This window comes from Populus alba, chromosome 1 (assembly GCF_005239225.2).
Source record: "Populus alba chromosome 1, ASM523922v2, whole genome shotgun sequence".
Classification (NCBI taxonomy): domain Eukaryota; kingdom Viridiplantae; phylum Streptophyta; class Magnoliopsida; order Malpighiales; family Salicaceae; genus Populus; species Populus alba.
The window spans coordinates 3,047,749-3,068,851 of NC_133284.1; the positions used below are offsets into that span (position 1 = coordinate 3,047,749).

A 21,103-nucleotide genomic window follows, 5' to 3' on the forward strand; every position below is an offset into this window, starting at 1 on the left:
CCTATGGGCCTGTTTTCGATTAATTCTCTAGGCTGGGCCCGGTAGTTAATTCTCTACACCGTTCGCTTGTTTTACATTTTAAAAATAATTATCTTTATTTTACTTATTTTTTTTTAGATTGTTTTAATATATTAATATTTAAAATTTTAAACAACAACAATTGCTATAATATTAAATGAGATATTAGTTCTCATGCCATGTACTAGAAAAGAAAGTATGGATTATCTCGCGGAATTATGAATTATTATCACCGAATCAACGCAATCAAATATTTTTGTTGAAACAATAATATTTTCTTTCAACTGTTAATTCAATTAGGTCTGAATTAGATTTTACTAGGTTAATTAAATCACTGAAAATCAGAGTGAATATAACGAGTTTACTGAGTTAATATCTTATTCATTTCAATTAAAAGTTCTAACACAAGTTACGCTTCAAATCTCGAGAGTTAACTCGTCGAGTCGCCATGTCCAGGACCACAAGCTCGGGTGCGCTCGCTGTAGCTCTCGAAAGAGAAGAGCAAGGAGCCGGTCCAAGAGCTTACTATTCTGCGATGCACGATGGCCATGTGGACCGGATCTTTAGAATGATTTCGAGGATCCTGGAATTTGTTTCTGAATGATTAGGCTGATACTAAAGCAGCCGTTGAATGTTCGGTAGAAAGGCATGGAGGAATGATGAGACGGGGTTTATTCCTCAACAGGAAAAAGTAAGGCGTCTTGAGAAGACGTTGATGGTGAGCGTAAGTGGAGGACTCTGCTTGCAAGCAAGACACGTGTTCCATGGAAGGAAGAGCTTATCCTCATGCCTAAAAAGGAAGAATTTGTCCCTCCTGTAATGATCGGATTTAGCCATGATTCTGCTCTTGAATTGGGTTATTGCTCTTACCACTTAAAAGTTGCTGCCTGCCTATGGGTCTTCTAGGAACGGGCTACGGTGGTTGTGGGGTGAGGTTTTCGAGTCCCGGCCACGGTTTTGAGATTTTTTTATTCAGAGGATATTAGACTCTCGGCGTATTTGTAGGTCCGATAATGAATAAAAAATATTAACTTAGTTGATCAAGTTAATGTTTTAAGACTTTTTAAGAGTTGGAATAATGAAATTTTGAAAAACAAGAACTTTATTTTGTCAAACCGGGTTTTGATTTAGTCGTTATTTAACCTATCGAGCTGACTAGATTGTATTGAATCAATTTTAATATAATTTAGTGAAATTTGACCCAAGCTTATATTTGAATCACAAGTTATCAAACTAACATATCAAGATCAAACTAACATGTCAAGCCAAACTAGTTTTGATAATAATATCTATATTTATTTTTAATTTGATTGTGTACTTGTTTCATTGACATTTTAAAAAAAAACATTGTGAATGTTATAAAATGAAGGTACATGTTAGGAATTTAAACTTATAAATAAATTAAATTTGTTCAAGAAGACGGTATAATATAATAAATTTTGTAATTAAAACCATAAACAAAGTTTAAAATGCAAATTCATACATGAAAAATTACATACATGTATATTGAGAAGTTATAAAAATAAAATAAATATTTCAATAGAGCATGAGACTAGTGAACTCCTTAGTACTTTTATTTAGTTTTAGTGAAATGGAGTAAAATTTGATCATTTAATGATTTGAATAAAATTGCTATTCCAAAATATTTACCTTTTTATTTAACGAGCAATAATTCAATTTTTTTTTATCGAATTTAGCAATCACTGATTTCAATTACTACTTTTTTTTTCCCAACAAAATCTTATTTGGCCAAGACACAAAAGCACAAATTATTGCAAAATTATATGAAATTTACACGTGGCAGGATTAGAGCGATTAACTAGCACTGACCCTTGTCTTAACATGCAGATGGGATCCAAAGCTTCTGTCACTTGCCAGTAAGCAAGACTGGCTGTCTTATTACCGTGTCAGAAAATACTGACACAGTAAACAGCAAATAAGATTATTAAATAAAAAACGCAAAAAAGGGAGGAAAAATCGGGAAATTATTACCCACAATATAATTAAAAGCTAAAACATGACATGATGTAAAAGTTCCCGCAAAATAACATAATTTTAGATATCACGTTCAGAAATATAATTTTTTTTAATAATATTATAATTTAAAAATACAACACTTAATATATATATATATATATATCATGTTTTATAACCACAATAATTGATATTATGGTTTACAATTACAATATTAATAAAATATTATGTTTTTAAGCAGCTACATTTTTAATGAGATTTTTTTAAGAAACAGTTGGATTTTTAATAAGATTTGGGGTTATTTTTATGTTTTTAATATGAAAAAAATTATAAAATTATAGTTTTTGTTAATCTGAATTATTATTTATTTTATTATTTTAAAGAGTTAAAATATTTATAATTTTATTAAAATTTGGATACAATTTCTTTTATAAAAAAATTACACCTAAAATTTTATTCTGCTTAAAAAAATCAAAAACCTGCAAAAAATTACAATAATCATAATTAACAAATTTTAACTAAACTCAACATATTCTTATATTTAGCTTGAAAATGTAAAATAAAAATAAAAATAAAAATAAAAATACATGCATATAAAATAAATATAAAATAATTCAACAATATAATATTTAAATAATTTCAAAATATATAAATATAAATTATCTATTTATCTATATTTATGTTTTGTCGAATAATTTGGACTTATCAGTAGCGATACTAAATCCATTTAATTAATGTTGGGTTTCAAAAAAGTGTCATATAATTGTCACATTTTAGAAACGCTAGAAGAAGAAACTATACTATTACATCAAATTTTTCCCAACAGTGTTTTTCTCTGAAATTTTTAGTTTAATGTGATATATTTGTTTCTTTAAAAAAACAATTAATGTCAAAGCACGAAAACATTATTATAGTGATTAAATAAATCATTAATCCTTGGAAAGTGGACGATTTCTCACAGAAGAAGACGTCTAGAGACTGGAACGATCCATTCATCACTCTTTTCTTACCTCCAACAATCGAATACATACAATTTTGCAAAGTTGAAAGCTTTAAATCATCAACAACAACAGAATCCCAGGTGGGTTTGGTTTGTTTCGAACTTTCTAGTGATTTTGACTAGAAAACAATCAATTTATGAAGTGAAGGTTTGCTGCCTGTTTGCAAAGTGGGTGGAATTTTGACCTTCTTAAGCTTTTTTCATGCTTTGTTGTGATGTTGACTAGAAAACAATCATTTATGAAGTGAAAGTTTGCTGCTTTATAGTAAAGGAAGTGAGTTTGTTTTGTTTTTTTAGCTTTTTTTTTGTTGATTTTGGCTATCTGGGTATTGCTAGTTTTGTGTGAAATCTGTGCTTGATGCGGTCAAGGTCTCCTTTATATTTGAAGGCGATGAATTTGGGAGTGTTTCAGCTTGATTTTGGTGAAAGTTTGTAACTTCACATCTTAGGGTAGAATTTTGATCTCTACAAGTTGCTCATTATCAAGGGTTTCATGTCCCTTGTCCATCATTTTTTGGCTTCCGAGTATTGTTGAATTGGGAGAGCATTTTATTGATATTGGACTCTGGGTTTTGTAGTGTCCTTCTCCATCTTTGCTGCATTATTGAGGTGTTGCAAATTGTGTACTGCTTGCTGGATGGATGAGTTTGATTTTAAGTAGCATCTGTATCTAGGGATTTTACCATCCTATTGGGTTGATCTTGAAGTCTGTTATTGCTACAGAGTGGCCAAGCTTAAGTAGATACTGAAGTTCAGTTTTGCGTTGAAAGTTATGCTGTTAGGGTTTTGAAGTGATACTCTTTGATTTCTCCTGGATGTCATGTGAGATGATGGATAAGGTTGGATGGTAAGATTTGCAAGGGTGTGACCCATATGTGTCCATTTGATGAGTTATCTGATTTGATTTCTTCGAGTTTGTTTTGCTTTTCCTCTCCCTTTTTCTTTTGTTGGTCTTGTTGAATCTGATGCATAGAATTATTGCTTCGTCTCAGACTTAGCTAGTTCAATTTGTGCACCAACTTTGGCTGATTTGGGTAAGGACATCCGTGAGCACCTACCTTTTCTTTTTTTTCTTGACTGTATTGCTAGCCAGATGCTGATTGATTCTAAAATCTATCAACACTAACCAGAAAATCATCAAGACTCTGCTATCTGGTTATTTCCTGGTACTTTGCATACCTCAGAATTTAATTGGAAATTTAGAAACATCTTCTGTTATTGTGGATGATGGACAATGTGGAGTTTGCTTGGTTTAGTTGAATAGATTTTCAAGTTAGGTTTTGGGAAAACTTTTCTGTCCTATGTATATGAACTAATATTTCTAGGTCGCATTCTGTTAAAGGAAATTGTGGCTTTTTATATATTTGTTTATTACTATATTTTTAGTTTTCTTTATCCCCCCCCCCCTCTTCAATTGTTTTTACTGAAGGAAGTTGGTGATACTTCTGGCCTTTTGTTCTAGGCAGTGTTTTGGGGTGCTGATTTGTTTGAAGGGGACTAAGCAGGTTAAGATGGTGATGATGCATGGGGAGTAGAACTGGTGCAGAAGATGAGAAGAAGGCCGTAGTGATGCCGAGCTTTGATCCTCAGTTACCAATTTCAAACGCAATGTACAGTTCCTCTTCTATTACTTTTTATACACATGTTTTCAATTGAACATTTCATTCATTATTTCATCCTTCAAGTTGGATTTCTTTGTGCCTGTTCCGCTTACTTTTATTTTTGTCTATATATACACTCACACACACATGTATAACCATTAGTAGGTTCAAGAACTTGAATGCATTTCTGGGTGTCTTGTACTCACATCATAAATCATTTCTAGTGGGTCAATATCAGAGTGTAAACATTGTCTCAAAAGTTGGTAGGCCAGAGTATAATAATAACCAGGAATTTCTTTGTTTGATTGATAGCTTCAAAGGTTGGCATTGAATGATTTTGAATGTGTTGTCTGGATATTGAGAGTGTGATGTAATTTGTTTGTTCTTATAAAAGCTTTTCTGCATTAGTTACATATGAATGATTTCCATGCTTCATCACTCTGTCAAGGTTATATAGCTTATATACCATTCAAGCTCTGATGATGGGAACTATTTTAAGTTAAATTGCTTTATTTGCTAAATATTCTTGCAAGTGTTCAGAGGAACTTGATTGTGTGAGAGAGGTTAAGTACCTAGACATATTAATCAAACAAACTATAGGGTCAGCACTGAGGGAGGCTTCCTGCACAGGGGTGAGCTCTTGAGCAACTTGTTTAGATGAAGATGTTGCTTCTCTCCTAATACTTAATAAAAGGCAGGCTAAGAGAGGCTTGTACTTACCTGCACCCCACTCTCTATCTCAGAGGTTTTTTTGCATTTTTCCTTAGGTCTTGGGTTGAAAGTTGGAAATTCTCCCAAGCAGTTCAATTGCTGACCGTGTTTTTCCATCTCCCTTTCTTCTTTCTCCTCTGTTGTTCCAGTAATTGTAGTATACACTATTGTTTCTAAAAGTTTAATCTGGAAGGTCATTGTGAATTTTTTGGTCATGATGTATGTGGAATTTTTGGTCAAGATGTATCTACTTTTACTGGTTTGAAGAGGAAAACACAACATAATGTATGACTTATTTGGACTGATGGTGTCGCTCGATACTTTTTGGTTGTAAAATTACAACACTCAACAAATTCTTGGTACTTATTTGGTGACATTATGGCTTCAGTTGTGTAGAGGGAAGCACAATCCATCCTCACTGTGCTACTTATTTTGGGGTGTTCTTAGAGGACGATGCTATTGACCTGAGTCCAGGTAAGTTTTGAGCAATCCAACTTGCAAGGGACTAATTTAAAAATGACACAGCTTGTTGTGCTCTTTCATCTAGTAGATTCTATAATTAAATTTTATCTGCTGATATCTTGTTGGTGATCTTAAATTTTCACAAAAACTTCTTTTTTTAATTGTGCAGAAACAAATTCATAGGAATATTGTTATTCCGCAGAAAAATATAATCTAATGTTTTTGGATAAGGGCAAATTACATCCATCCCTTAGATAGTAAATGCATGGACCATCCTCTGCTCTTAAATTGAATTGACTAGAGCAGTTGACGTTGACTTATTGCTAAATGAAATGCTAACCTTAAACTTTTAGGGATGGTCGAGGTAAGTTATTTGTGTAAAATCTTTGCTGGGGTTGCAATATATTTCAGAATCAAGAGCCATATCAATCTAATTGCAACAATTCACAGAATAGTCTACGTAGTAATGCTTTGAAAATCATCATAAGAAAAATCATGTTCAATAGTTTTTTGTGGAAAGAGAGAGTGGGAGAAAAAATTCAGATAATACTGATCACAGTGCATAGAAAATAATTAAGGATCTCCTACATTGTCTACCATGATTGTTGGCATTTGATAAATAAGCAAGGATGCAATCAAAACGAAGAAACTGAAGAAAGAAACCTATGTGATCGATGGAAATGGATAACTGTGCATATATTATTAGGACAAAAAAAATAGATATTTCAAGAATGTACAACCAGCTAGAATTAAAAGTGTTAACAAGATGTAGCGTACTTGTGAAAATAATTTTTTTTGGTTTCACAGAACAAATTTAACATCAATTTTCATGAAGTAGTGAAATTAGATTGAATGGTTTTTGTCTTCCCATGCAAAGTCCTTTATGTAATATGTGCCATTGCAGGTGCTGTGTTCAATTCAGCAAAAGAAAGAACTCAAGCAATCCCTTCTGACCCCCTCAATAGTGGTGCTTTTGACAAGGTGAGTTTCTTAGATGGATGATAATTTGCCCAAGTGGTTACTTCTACTAATTTTTTCCTCTTCCCTGACTTGGCAGAAACAGTCGTCTTCTGTCCAAGTGGAGTCTCAGAGGTTACCATTAGAAAAAGTTCAAAGGTTAAACCGAGTTTCTATACCAAGTGTTAGTACAGAAAACTGGGGGGAGACTCAGAAGTTACTGTTAGAAAACATTCAACAGTCAAACCAGGTCTCTATACCAAGTGTTAATACTGAGAACTGGGGGGAGACAAATATGGCTGATGCTAGTCCGAGGACTGATATCTCAACAGATGCAGACACAGATGATAAAAATCAAAGGGTGCTGTTTTTTTCCTGCCTTGTACTCTCGTGACATGATGTTAAGCACTTAATTCTGTAAAATTAGAAATTTGCTTAGGAGGTACACTGTTTCAATAGTTTTATTATATTTTTGTTTCTAATAAGTGCCTGTAATCAAGAATTCTAGTTTACCATTCTTGCCTTTTGGATTTCAACATGCATCTCTTCTTTTGCTTGATGAAGTAAGAAATGGCATCATTCATTCTGCTCATACGAAAATGTATTGATTGGACCAAATCAATTCCATTCTAACACCTAAAAATTGTATGTGTGCAGTTTGATGGAAGTCAATCTTTAGCTCTTGTGGCGTCTGATTCCAGTGACAGATCAAAGGATAAAATGGACCATAAGGTGAAAATGTTATATATTAATTGCACTCACAATATGCTACTCCTTCTAGTTTTACTTGATGATCGTTTGATTACACTTTGCAGACTCTTCGTAGGCTTGCTCAAAATAGAGAAGCTGCAAGAAAAAGCCGTTTGAGGAAGAAAGTACGTTTCATCCTTTACCTGTACTTGTTTTTGTTTCTTAACAAACTTTTTTCAGCATGTTCTTTACCGGTTAATTTTCAAATGGCAATTGAATGTTGTCACACAAATTGGTATTGATCTTAATTGTTATGCTCTCAGACATTGTTACTGATTTTTATTTCTAATAGCTAAATTTGCATAGTCTAATGTGCTTAAAAACTAATCCCGTTTAAGGGCAACATGGGCCAAGATGTGTGTGGGGGGATGTGACTTTGCTTCACTTCATTATGGTTTACTTTATAGGAAAAACATTTTAGTAGTAGAAAGGGAAATGCTTGCAAAGGAGAAGGATACACTTTCCTGTTGAATAAAACAAAAAACAATTGAGAACCCCCTTTGCAATGCTAGAAAAACTATCCAATCCCTGATCAGAAAGAAGGGTAATTGCTTGTCCCAAAAGATTATATACTGATTGGTGCCCCAGATGAACCAACTCATGGTACACATTGAAGGTACATTTGCCTTCCATTTAGGTAGCCAAGGAAAATGAGAAGAGGTTAGATCTGTGTGCAAGGAGGAAGGAACAATTACGAGAAAAATTTCCAGATTTCGCTGATGTCCAGCTCTCCTATCTCTACTTGGAAGAAAATTTGTAGAATTCCCAAAGGAAAACATCTTTTCTCAATATGATAGAAGTTTTCTATGGAGGCAACTTAAAGACAGAAAAAACTATAGAGGCAATTAAAACCATTAGAAAAGTGAGAACCTATAGCCCCAGATCTTCCCAAAAATGATAGAGGATTCATCCTCAAACTGAAAAGTGTTAAAAGAGAAAAAGTGAGGATGTGTCAGAAATTAACTTCCCGAACGAGTTCAAGAATCTTCTCCTACCTTTTACCTTGGTGTAATCTTGTTCTGATATTACATTAGTTTTTTTTCTTAAAATCATTGATAAGACCAAGAAAAGAAGGTGCCAGAACATTTAGTTCTAACTTTTACATGTTATAAGCACTTACATGCCTTTTCTAGCAATAATTTGTTACAGCAGATCCAGTAGCGCATCCTTTGTGTGAACTTTTTATGATTCTACCTGTGTGAAATTTCTTTACACACAATCTTCTGGTTTATCTAATACACACTAAATGCATGCAGTCTAGTAAAATCTCTTGTAATTATTTGAGTTTCATCCTTTCATGTGTCTCCCTAGGCATATGTTCAGCAGCTGGAGAGTAGCCGGTTGAAGCTAACCCAACTGGAACAGGAGCTTCAACGGGCACGGCAGCAGGTTAGTTTTGGCTAATTCTGTGCCACATTGTGTAATGCTTTTAGTTTCTTCATTAAGCATCCCCATTATGAGGTCTCTCATTTCACTGAATTTTCTCTCATACAGGGAATTTTCGTATCAAGCTCAGGAGACCAATCTCATTCAATGAGTGGAAATGGTAATGCCTATTTTCTTCACTAAGCAAGATTCATTGTTTGAAAAGTGTGCATTTTTGGGAATAAACTAGATGTTTCATGCCTGGTAATTGTTGGATGAGCTCCACATATTCTTGTCTGTTGAATTGAACCAATGAACATGATGTTAGCTCTACATTTATACATTGGAATGACTTTGAAATTTCTGTGGTTCTTTCATTTCCAGGGTTTAAGTTCACAAACATTCACATGCTAACACATTAGCTGGTTAACTGTATCTTTTTGCAGGGGCCATGGCATTTGATGTAGAATATGCACGATGGCTGGAGGACCAAAATCGACAAATTAATGAGCTGAGATCAGCTGTCAATTCTCACACGGGTGATACAGAACTTCGTATTATCATTGATGGTATAATGGCTCATTATGATGAAGTTTTCAGGCTGAAGAGCAATGCAGCCAAGGCTGATGTTTTCCATTTGCTGTCTGGCATGTGGAAGACGCCTGCAGAGAGGTGTTTTTTGTGGCTTGGTGGCTTCCGTTCATCTGAACTCCTCAAGGTAAGGTTAATGTGCTTTCAATGTTCTCCATATGCAGGGATTTGTTCTAGGAGAGGTGGCATTACTCAAGTATTAAATGAGTATTGTAATCTTGCATGGAAAAAAGAATTGTAAAAACTGTATGTTTTTGGTTCTTCTCCATTTAATTTATTAATAAAGAATTGATGCTACTAATGCTCTACCTAGCAGGGCGAGGGTGGCAAACTGCAAATTTGTAGAAATAACCAATTAATTATGAATTACTTGGGTATGGGTTTTGGATTGTTAGAGAATCTCATACTGTACTGTTATAGCCATATGCTGGTAGTTAAAAGGTCTTTGGTTCACTGGATGCTACTTGACTGCACAACAAATATTCTGTTAGAGAAATATAATATAAAAGCATTCCTGGTGCATCACTTAACATATTAAGCTTTGAGGTTGAGTGGTTCTTTGACTTATTCCCTATCATTAGGGTTCTCATATAGGATCCATCCAGTTCCCATTTCACTTGTCAATCTTTGATCTGAAGCCCTGAATGGTATGATTCACAGTTTCTTCTTGACATCAAATCTATTCAGAAGTTCAAAGGTGAACTTCGAGTAATTATTATTTATAAGCTGGCATAGGAATCCCTTAGTCCTCTGCTCCAAAACTAAGGTTTTTACTTTTCAGACATTTTAGAATATTATCAAGAAGTTTTGGTATCCCATTGCCTATCTTCCCAGCAAGTTGGTAAGGTTGGTTCTTTCATTTGCACCCCTTGCGTTTCCCTAAATTCATTTTCTTGTAGCCTTTCTGGGGCTAGGCTGTTCTTAATGTTTTTGTTTGTATGGTAATTTCTTTTTGGTGTAAAAGAGTTGTTTCTCCAGCAACACTACATTATTCGGACATGCACACGGGCATGTTTTTTTGTGTGAACATACAGATCTATCTGTATAGCATGAAACTAATCTTAGAAGACAAGGTTGGGATTGAGGGCCGCAGAGAGGGCAGCATCACCTCACCCCGGATGTGTGGTTGGAAGAAGAAATTTTCTAGCCACCTGCTTCCTTTTGTGTGCTTGTATGCCTGCAAATACAGGCATAATTGTGAGTTTATATTTTGTTGGAATACAATTTGTATTCCCTGGTTTATGCATTTTAGAAGGGAAAGCTCATGACCTTTTCCTGATAGCCCCAATAAATGGTACATACAACGTGTTTGTTAGTTTCCTTTCTCTTGTTATTTTGATGGATTGATTTGATTTTCACATTTCATTTCTTAGAGTGCCCTTGGCTCGTGGCTGAACAAACTACTCATATATCTAATTTTTTGTTGGAGAACATGATAAAATTTAATGATCATGGTTGCAGCTTCTTGTGAATCAATTGGAGCCTTTGACAGACCAGCAGTTGGTGGGCATTGGCAACTTGCAGCAGTCCTCCCAACAGGCAGAAGATGCATTATCTCAAGGGATGGAGGCATTGCAGCAGTCCCTGGCTGAGACATTGTCCAGCGGACCTCTTGGCTCCTCAGGTTCATCTGGAAACGTGGCAAATTACATGGGTCAGATGGCCATGGCCATGGGAAAACTAGGCACCCTCGAGGGATTTATTCGCCAGGTATACTTCTAATTGTTTTGTATGTTGCCTAAAGCATGGAGATCCCATAAAACGTTGAAATTTGTAATGCTGATCAAGAGTTCCTAAACCAGATACAGTTTTGAGTTTTTCTTGCCTCCGTATTCGTAGTATCATCTCTCAAAAGAACTTTTCTTTTAATGTATATTACAAAACCAGGCTGACAATTTGAGGCAGCAAACATTACAGCAAATGCACCGAATATTAACCACCCGTCAGTCTGCTCGTGCTCTCCTCGCAATACACGATTACTTCTCCCGTTTACGAGCTCTTAGTTCCCTCTGGCTTGCGCGACCGAGAGAGTGAATCTGCTGCTTTGCATCTGAACTCAAGTTCTGCACAAAAATCACAAAGGCTCATTCCACATCCAGCAGTGCTTCTTGTTTCTAGTGCTCAAAATAGCTTTTCTTTACTGCTCTTTCTTTCATACTAATCATCTTAGAGCATAGAATTTGAGTCCTTCAAGTACAGTATGCATCAATGTTAATTATTTGTAGCCTGATGATCGTCTTCCTGTTTTCATTTTATCCACAGTTGTAATGGCAAGTTTAGAATATGCTGTCCTTGTACTTGACAATCTCGAGATGATTTTGAAAGTTGAGAAACTTTCATTTTGAGTTGATCCGTTCATCTTGGTCAACCTATTATCTTTTGTTGAAGACTCATATTTTACAATGAAAAGGTTGAAAATAAAATTTAAAAAAGCATATGCTAATGAAAATGTTAAGACACTTCAACATTTTTGTTAAGAGCAAAACCAACCATGGAAGGATTCAAAGGTCTTTCTATGTGTTTGTTTGCGAGGTTTGCCATGTGGTCTTTATGTTTGTGTGGCGCACCTCGCAATTTCATTATGATCGTGTGAGAAATTTTTAATTTAATGATTGTTTGGTAGTGTAATTTTAAAAAAAATATTTATCTTGAAAAAAATATTAATTTGATATTCTTTTAATATTTTTTTTTTATGATTTTAATGTTAAAAATAAAAAAAAATATTTTTTAAAGTGAAAAATATTTTTAAAAAGTATCTAATATTACAATAATATCCTCACTATTGTGTCTTTCTCCTGAAATTAAAAGTGTGTGTGTGTGTGTGTATATATATAAAGATTAGAAGTGATAAATGTATAGATAAAAAATTAGGTCTTTGTAATAAGTAAATTTTTTTTTTTTCTAAAATTATCAGAACTATTTGTAATAAGATATTAACCATAATTAAAAATATCTTATCAAATTTTGTTATATCCGGGATCTAGGCATAGGCAGCAATCTATTTTTTAATTTCTTATAATTACCTCTTGTGAGGACGATTCTACAAAAAAGAAGGTAATTATGTAGTACCACATAAAAACAAAAGTGGTAAAAATAAGGATACTGAATCAAATTCTCACAGTATTCAAATTCTTAATGTTTTCTTGCTAGCCACCTATTTATAGCAATTAATCTTGAAGGCGTCATAAATTAATATGCTATTTTCCTATTACAAAAAAAGAAAAAGAAGAAGATGACAATCATTATACATATTCTACTTAAAATAAACTACATTCTTATTTGTTTTTTTATAATAAAAATATTTATTCTATTTTTATTAAAGTTTATCTAAACTAGTTTATCCATATTTATGAATAAATATAATATTATTGAGGTGCAACCTGCTTTTGAGAAAAATTTTTTTTTTTACTAAAATTGAGTGCGGTTTGTACTTTTTAGATCGTTTTGATGTGCTGATATCAAAAATAATTTTAAAAAAATAAAAAAAAATTATTGGCATGCTTTTCGACACGAAAAACTATTTGAAAAGCAACCGCTACCACACTCCCAAACACCCTCGAAAAAACTCCCCAAACCTAGCACAAGTCTGTTCATAATATTAGGATGAAACGTATAACACTATCTAACAATACCAATCAACTAACATCACACAATAAAGAAAAAAAAATAATTAAAAACCCGTCTAATTAAGGAAAATTTACACACCAATCTTGCAATAAACACATCCATACAAAATCAAACAGATATTACAAATATACAAAATTACTTGGAATATCTTTCCTAATTGATAATCCTCATTTATTATTTTTCTCATCTTCATTATATTATTTGATTCACATAATTATGGTCCTTTTCTTCATTGCCTTCATCTTTCTTCCTAATTTTTATTTTATAGAAAAAACCCATCACTCAATAAAATAAAAGAGAGGGCCAAAGATTAATTAAATGACCTCAAAATTGACTGAATTGCATTGAATTTTTCTTTTTGAAATTTTTACATTTTTTAAAAATACATTGATAAATATGACATTGTACATTGTGACAAATTTGCGGACGAGGAAAATGAAATACAGATTATTGGGGTTTTCAATTTTCTAACAAGGCAGGCATTTATCTCAACTCTATACATAATAGAAATCCAGATTACTGTTAATAGAAAATTGCAAATACATGATATTGTTACCCTTTGTTTTGTTATCTTCACCGTATCACATTTTAATGCTGTATTATCTTCTCTATGGTTTTTTTTACATGATCAAGACTTCTGACCATGGATTCTGGCTATAATTTTATTCATAAACTTCTAATTGCAGTGTCCTTTCTAAGAAGTTTTTGCATTCGATGCTTTCCTAGCAAATGGCCTCTTTATTATCTTAGACCATGCTATATAATCATGGGCCACTGATAGAATTATCTGGAACTAGGCAACAACATGCACACGATACAGAATGCTATATGCATCTTCAACCACCAACAACAATTACATATCCTTGATTTATGAAAACTAACAGGAATTCATAAAATTGTAATCTGGTTCCAATAAAGAGGACCATGAACAAATGGTCGAGGATTTTATCCAACAAACCAAAAGACACAGAAATATTAGTTCATTTATTTGGGAAATCAGGGACCCGAAGCAAAACCAAAGAGAGGCACGTTCACATAACATAGAGTTTCAAAAGTAGTTGCCACTATAGAAATTCTTGAGAAAATCAGAGGTGCTTGGATCCTTGGGTGATGAATCGTGCAAAGTCCCATCTTTCCCTAGTATGTACTGGCCAATGATATGATGCCGCTGCTTGTGATGTTCCACAATGTTGCCCAGCTCTTCCATCCCCTTGAAGAGCAGCATATCAATCACCTACAGGTTATGACTATCAGCAAAATAGCAAGATTTTAATGCCACAATAATCTATAATAACTACTCAGAGTGTGTGTGTGTGTATCCGTCTCCTTGGTGACTCCCTTAAGGAGCTCTCACTCCTAATCAAAAGAAGCCCTGAAAAAAAAAAAAACCAAAGAAAGCAATGATCTAATGCCCAGCAAAGACACTACCAAATTTATTTGAGAAGCCCATCATAAACTTATTGGAATGAAGTAAAGAAGCAAATATATCCACAAATGGTTGGAAGAGACTGGATAAGTAGGAAAAGAGAATATACAATGACTGTTATGATCTATTATCAAAAGGTTAAACAATCAAAAACTACTGATAAAACCTATTGAGCACACCCAATCTACTTTGTACAGTAAAATTGGTTTCGAGTTAGAACCACCTCCCAAAACAGATGGAAACAATAACATCCTTTATCAATGCACTGGTACCTGGTATCTGGTATCAAGAAATCAATGCTAACTCTAATGACAACAACTTGGTTGCCCAGGAAATACAAAGTCATCACTGATGCTACTGCACTAACAGTTTGGAGATGAAATGATATTTCCTTCCCAGGGAATCTAATGTTTTTCCTTCTTCTTTATGGAATCATTCTTGTAGCTCCTAATATTTTAAGAGAAAAATAATGGACAGGTTTATTTTCTTTGTTCAGGGTACAGTGAGAGATTTTCGAGAAATCCATCAATACCAGCCTTTTGGTGTTCTATGGCTCAGTAAGGAGGAGGGTTAGTGTTTGAACTTGAAGTGGAAGGGGTTTCCGTACACCAGTAGTTGTTGGCAGCTTGAATCTCTGATTCCGACTACTGGATTCTCTGGCAGCAAGAATCAAATATCTTAAATTCTAACGTTGAATGGTAGGAAGGACATGGATTAAGCTTATAAAGATAATGTTTACGAACATACTACAAGAGAAGAGCACAGAGTTGTGTTGCAAATGAGGGGAATGCAGACAACAAAGGGGGAAGTGCATCATTGAGAGAAAAACACAGCACACATGCTTTCACATACTCGTAGTAGCTCTATTATTAAAAAGAAATGCATAAAGAAAAATGAACAGAGAAACAATCCACATATTTTGTCTAACTTAAAAGAACAAATGGCATCACATATTTACCGACTGCTTCAACACTTCCTCTCATTTTTTTCTCTCACCCCCTCTCAATTTTCATAGGATCTGTAAATGAATTGAAACCTTAAGGCAGACAACTTCCATAAACAATAAAACTTGATACTTCACCTAAAACACCAAGCACAAGCACAGGACCATTTACATACATAAACAATAATAGTAAAAAAATCCTTACCATGCCGATTACTGACACTATTACCTGAATCGAAAATTCTCACTGAAATGAATCATACACAAACTTCCATTGATCTAATCCTTCTCTCTTTTAATAATTTTCTTCACCAAACCCTAAAAGATTACTCCTACTTTTACCTAACATTCTTCCCCAGATATCACAAACATTGATTGAATGATTGGGTCCCACAAATTCAACGGCTGGGATTTTCCAGGGTGGTGTTTCTCATTACTGAACCTAATAAACACTAGTTAATTTGCAATTACCACTACAACTTAAAAAAAAATTAGTAAATTAATAATCCTTGATTAATAAAACAAGATTTTAAAGTAATTAAGAAAAAAATTGAGAGGAGAGAGTGGTGACCTTAGCATTGGTGATGTGAGAATTCTTGCGGATCTGAGAGGAGATAGCGGAGCGAAGCTGAGACTTATTAACGACGTCGTCGAGATTGTAAATATCCATGACAGCTGGGAGTGATCTACAAGCCAATTTGAAGAAATCGAAGACTCGAGCTCTTGCTTCTTCTACACTTCTCGAGTTTCCTGCTACCTTCATGACCCTCAATGCCTGCGCCGTCGCCGTCGCCATTGATTCAGTTCAGTAACTCCACCGCGCTAAAGATTGCAACTTTCTTTTCTTTTCCTTTTTTTTTTTTTTTGCTGTTTCAGTGTAGAAAATCAAAGACACGAGGCTATGTATAGAATAATAGAAGATGATTGCGATTGGGTGGTGATGGAGCTTATACGACCCCGTTTTGTTTTCTTCAAAACTACGTGTCGTTTGAAGATTAGACGCTGCTTCCCTTTTTCTTATCGTCCAAGTACAATGACGTCGTTTCAATACCATTTTTTTTTTCATTTCCCTCCCTGGGCGATTTTTATGATATTCTTAGCTGAAAATGCTATAGCTTTTTGCAATGGTTTTGTTGTTATAGTTGTAAAAAGCTCTAAAAATTTATTTTAGCTTTTGAGTTTTAAATAGTTTTCAAAACGAATTTTAAGATTTTATCAAACACATTTTTCAAAGAATTTTGGAAGAAAAAATTCAAAAGTTACTAATTACCGAACGAGCACTGATTGTTTTGATAACTTTTTTTTTTCTTTTCACATTAGTATTGTACATCAATTAAAATTAAATCATTTTTTCATATGATTTCAATGATTGATTAGTAAAAAACAGATAAAGAGAGGAAGCCCTTCATAATCCTTAAGACGAAGGATAACAAGCAGAGCAGAGAAAAATCAGCAACTGATCTACCAAACTATACATGCGAATTGGCAATATTAGGGTAGAGAAAATCTATCATCAATCATGTAAATATCCTTAAAAGCTCCCATACCATGTTCAGAAATTGTCATATACAACAAACTACAACTCCACGAGGCTGCTGCATTCAGGGAGTCCATCCAAAAGAGCATGTGTAGGTCAAAGGTCAGTGAATTAAGATGATATTGTTCCTACAAGGATTACAGAAATGCTTGTAATTAATCATCGTCAGGGCTGTTCTTGAACTCAACCCCTACATTTCTCCGCATTCTGCAATAATACATGGTAGTTTTGGTCGGTTGTTGGGTCCCGTGGCAACATTCTCAATCTTTCGGACAACCAAAAGACCATCTCCAAGTACCCTCTACATAAGAACAGAAAGTAAAATTGAAGTTGATGAAGTGGAGTAAAATGAACTTTCTTAGAGGGAAATACTAGCACATATTAGAAAAAGAGTAGCACATCTACATGTATAATCTTGTGCACAACTTAAATCAACCTGATCCAATCCAAGCTGAATAGAGACCTATAATTATGTCAATTTGATTGCAGGGCTAAGTCAGTTCAGGTTGGATTACATTTGAATTTTATATCAGATATAGCCCGCCTGAACTGATTTCCAAACACACAGATTGCAAAATTTTCAACTGATCAATCACAAGGGCAAGGAGAAGCATGACAAGAGCTTATAAAGAATTTGAAGACATACCCCGAATACAACATGCTTATTGTCGAGCCAGTCACATTTTGCACAAGTGATGAAAAACTGCAAAGGAAGAAGGTTCAAATCAATATAATGATATTGTGTTCTCTGTGTGCGTGTGTGTTACTCATGGCTAAAACAGCAGAAAATAGAGAAAGTTCTCCAGAACTATCATTCAAAGCAGTGCTCCTGAATCCTACGGCATGTTTGGTTTATCTCGCATTAGGAATAGTGAGGGGTCATTTCCATTCTTTGTGCAATGTTGATTGATTTGCCAGTAACACAGATTAGGATTCTGTGAGAAATGAGAAATTTTGTTTTATGCAGAAAAAAGTTACTCTTTCTTTTGTAAAATTAGAATTGCATTACAAGAAGTTTTGATTTCACATAAAATTATAATGTGAAATATATTCAAAATGGCATCGGAATCCCATTCCCTTTCTGTACCCAAATTCTTGAGTAAACCAAACATGTCTTAGTGGGAATAAATGGAGGGATTAAAACATTGAAACAGTATGCTTGAGTTTTCAATTGTAATAATAATTGTATCTGGGAGTAAATGTAGGGAACGCAAGGGGGAAACAACTAAGTGCAATTTTAAAGTTATGGCTCGAGCAAGCAGCAATCTTAATGGAGCATTATAAGGTTAAATATCCACCACCGTGCTTATCAAATTTCTATTTCCACCAAACTGGAAACCTTGAACAACCAGAAAAAAGGTCCTTTCAAGGTTTAACACCTCTTTGCACACACCAATTTATTTCGTACTTTTTGAACATCTAGCAGCAGAGAGATTACCTGACTTCCATTGGTATTTGGCCCACTATTTGCCTGCAAATGGAATGACAAGGCCTTCAGTATCAGTGATATAGCACAGTCTTCAAACTCAAATAGCAAGGATATTTGATGATAAATCTAGGTAGGCTAACATTTAAATATTTTGAGAGCTAGCGTTTATAGAAACTAGGGTTTTCTTTTACAGTCATTTTAGTGACTCTGGACGCTAATTGAGATGAAATCCTCATTGCCCCCAAAATTCTGAGGTTGCCCCATCCAAATTAGAATTTTCACCCTTGTTGTTCTCCAAATAACCATAATATGAAAAGCATACATGTAGAAATTTGAGATTTCTGAAAGTTTTACAATCAGACATCTCAGAGGAATTCTTCGCTGTTGCACTTTCACTCACAGTGGCCTCAAAGATTCACAACAATTAGGAGAGGCACATGGATACTTTCCATACTAAGTTTTTCCCCTATGGTTAGACTTAAAGCAAAGCCATTCCATATATTCTTTTATCAGTAAAACATAAATACGTTAAACAAGGTCCCCATCAAGGAACACCACCTCCTCAAGAATTATCATAGGAAATAATAATAAAAAAAAAATCCTAATTCCAAAAAAGAATGAGCCATAAATCTTGTCTATCCTGGCAACAAAATTTCAAAGTCGATCAAACTAAGTTTTCAATACAGAATTAGTAGTTGTTATATGCCACAGGATCCCACAAGATATTAACGCATCAAATTATTCATGACAATTAACAGAGAACTATCTAAGAGGAGAGTCAAGGAAATGATACAGGCATATAAATGCAGCAGTAGAAAGCAACAAATAGCGCGATTCACCCAATACAAAATAAGAGCAACACGGGGCAAATTTATATACAAAGAAAAGCACAGACCATTGAAAGTAGACCAGGGCCGGTATGTTTAGCAACAAAATTTTCATCCTCAAACTTAAGCCCATAAATAGAAACACAACCACTACCATCACCCTGCAAACCAAAAATTCCATTAATAACTAATAAGGTAAGCTGAAAACATTAAATTATATAAAATAGAAAATTAAGAAGAAAAAACAAACAAACCTTAAGAAAATCACCAGCTTGAATCATAAAATCTTTAATCACTCTATGAAATTGACATCCTTTGTAACCAACTGGTAATCCAGCTTTTCTGCCATTTTTTTCAAAAATCAAATTAATTAATTACATAATCAGTGATTAATCAATCTAATTAACCATAAAAATGGGGAAAACATCGATAAAAGAATTTCTTTTACCTGTACTCGCCTGTGCAAAACTGCCTGCAAGATTTAAAGAAAAATAAAATGAAATTAATTTTTAAAAATAAAAAATAAAAGAAATAAGTTTGATGCAGAGAAGAGGGAAGTAGGAGTAGCAGGACCTGAAATTTTCGGCGGTTCTAGGGGCAATATCAGCGAAGAGCTCCATTTTGATACGACCAGCAGGGATGGTACCGATGGTAACATCGAAGAAGACGATCGGGTTTTTTGGGTTTGGTGGTCTCAAGTGCCACTCCACGCTGCCTCCTCCTGACGCCATTGAAGCACTGAAGTCTCTAGCCCCCTCGCTCTCTCTCTCAATGTGGAGTGCGCGTTTTGATGAAAGGTTTTGGGGGTTTATGTGAGTGAACGTGTTCTACGCTGATTGGTCGGTTTGGGAAATAAGAATGGACTTGTTTTTAGAACTTACTATTTTTGTCGTAGCATGGGGTGTTTAGTATAGTTTGCTTTACTTTTGATAAAATACCAAAAAAAAAATAATTTAAAATAAAAAAAATTAAGATTTTTAAAAACTTCATTGAAACACCCCAAACTCACGTTTGATTCATATAGTATTGAAAGTCTATACAATCAAGTCCTCTACCTTATTTTTAATCTAAGTTTACTAAAAAATAAATTCAAGAAAAATGATTAAAAAATAAATTACTTTTCAATTTTGTCATAAAAATTATTTTTGATTAAGCTAGAAAATAACATTTATAAGTTATAAATTTATTAATGATTGAGTTTCTCAATCTACTTTAACATGCATAATTATCGATATTCGAAAAAAATTATATATTATTTATATTTATTTTTCTTCTTCTAAGAAGAAGGAAAAAAACATAATTTTTAGATCTAGTCAGTGACTAGCCCGATTCAAAGCCCGGGTTTTAATTGGGTCACCGGATCGACCGAGTCATTATTTTTTAAAAATCATTTTAATAAATAAATAAAAAAATCAATAGTTTACAATTAGATTTTTAACTAGATTTTTCCGGGTCAACCCGTCAGATCAGATCACACCGGATTTTTCCTTCTCCTATTTTTTTTTTTAACCCAGCCTAATTTCAGCTTATAGTCAGTCCGGGTCTCAGGTCAACCCGAAATTTCAAAACTATGAAAAAAAGCTTCGATTCAGGACCAAGTAGTAGGTTGATCAATCAACACCTTGATTGATTAATCAACCTAGACCCAAAATAATGTAATTTTTAATTTGTTTTTAATCAAATAATGTTGTCTGGGCAAAATAAATTAAAATTAAATGATATTATTTTAGATAAAAATTAAACAAAATCTTTGGACTTGCTCTAACCATTTAGCTAGGTCAACCTAGATCAGCAAGTTAAACCTACAAGGCCATGGATTTGACTCGGTGGCCAGGCTTAGCAAGAACCTCTTCCATTGCTAGTTTTCAAAAGAACAAAAAAAGAA

At 33.9% G+C, this 21,103-nt stretch overlaps 3 protein-coding genes across 7 annotated transcripts; 1 reads left to right on the plus strand and 2 right to left on the minus strand.

Moving 5' to 3' along the window:
* The first annotated feature begins 2,753 nt into the window (after nt 1-2,753).
* Nucleotides 2,754-11,779, plus strand: LOC118053902 (transcription factor TGA2). Of its 5 annotated transcripts, none has more exons than XM_035065292.2 (12): nt 2,754-3,073; nt 4,455-4,602; nt 5,693-5,778; nt 6,671-6,747; nt 6,824-7,084; nt 7,381-7,455; nt 7,539-7,598; nt 8,785-8,862; nt 8,968-9,019; nt 9,285-9,556; nt 10,891-11,139; nt 11,317-11,779. In XM_035065292.2, the coding sequence occupies exons 2-12, from the start codon at nt 4,517-4,519 to the stop codon at nt 11,461-11,463; spliced, it is 1,443 nt and encodes a 480-aa protein (XP_034921183.1). In that variant the 5' UTR covers nt 2,754-3,073; nt 4,455-4,516; the 3' UTR covers nt 11,464-11,779. The 5 variants fall into 5 exon arrangements, with proteins under 5 accessions (XP_034921183.1, XP_034921190.1, XP_034921184.1 ...); XM_035065299.2 differs by having other exon boundaries at nt 6,830-7,084; XM_035065293.2 differs by having other exon boundaries at nt 4,459-4,602.
* A 2,106-nt stretch (nt 11,780-13,885) lies between these two features.
* On the minus strand, nt 13,886-16,310 carry LOC118053903 (NADH dehydrogenase [ubiquinone] 1 alpha subcomplex subunit 6). The gene is made up of 2 exons (XM_035065301.2): nt 15,997-16,310; nt 13,886-14,290 (listed from the first exon to the last, which is right to left on the minus strand). Exons 1-2 carry the CDS (start codon nt 16,219-16,221, stop codon nt 14,105-14,107), a joined length of 411 nt encoding a protein of 136 aa, XP_034921192.1. The 5' UTR covers nt 16,222-16,310; the 3' UTR covers nt 13,886-14,104.
* Nucleotides 16,311-16,922: 612 nt separating this feature from the next.
* On the minus strand, nt 16,923-20,027 carry LOC118053905 (peptidyl-prolyl cis-trans isomerase CYP22). The gene is made up of 7 exons (XM_035065302.2): nt 19,792-20,027; nt 19,667-19,690; nt 19,473-19,560; nt 19,287-19,379; nt 18,401-18,433; nt 17,609-17,665; nt 16,923-17,263 (listed from the first exon to the last, which is right to left on the minus strand). Exons 1-7 carry the CDS (start codon nt 19,947-19,949, stop codon nt 17,153-17,155), a joined length of 564 nt encoding a protein of 187 aa, XP_034921193.1. The 5' UTR covers nt 19,950-20,027; the 3' UTR covers nt 16,923-17,152.
* Nucleotides 20,028-21,103: the final 1,076 nt, after the last annotated feature.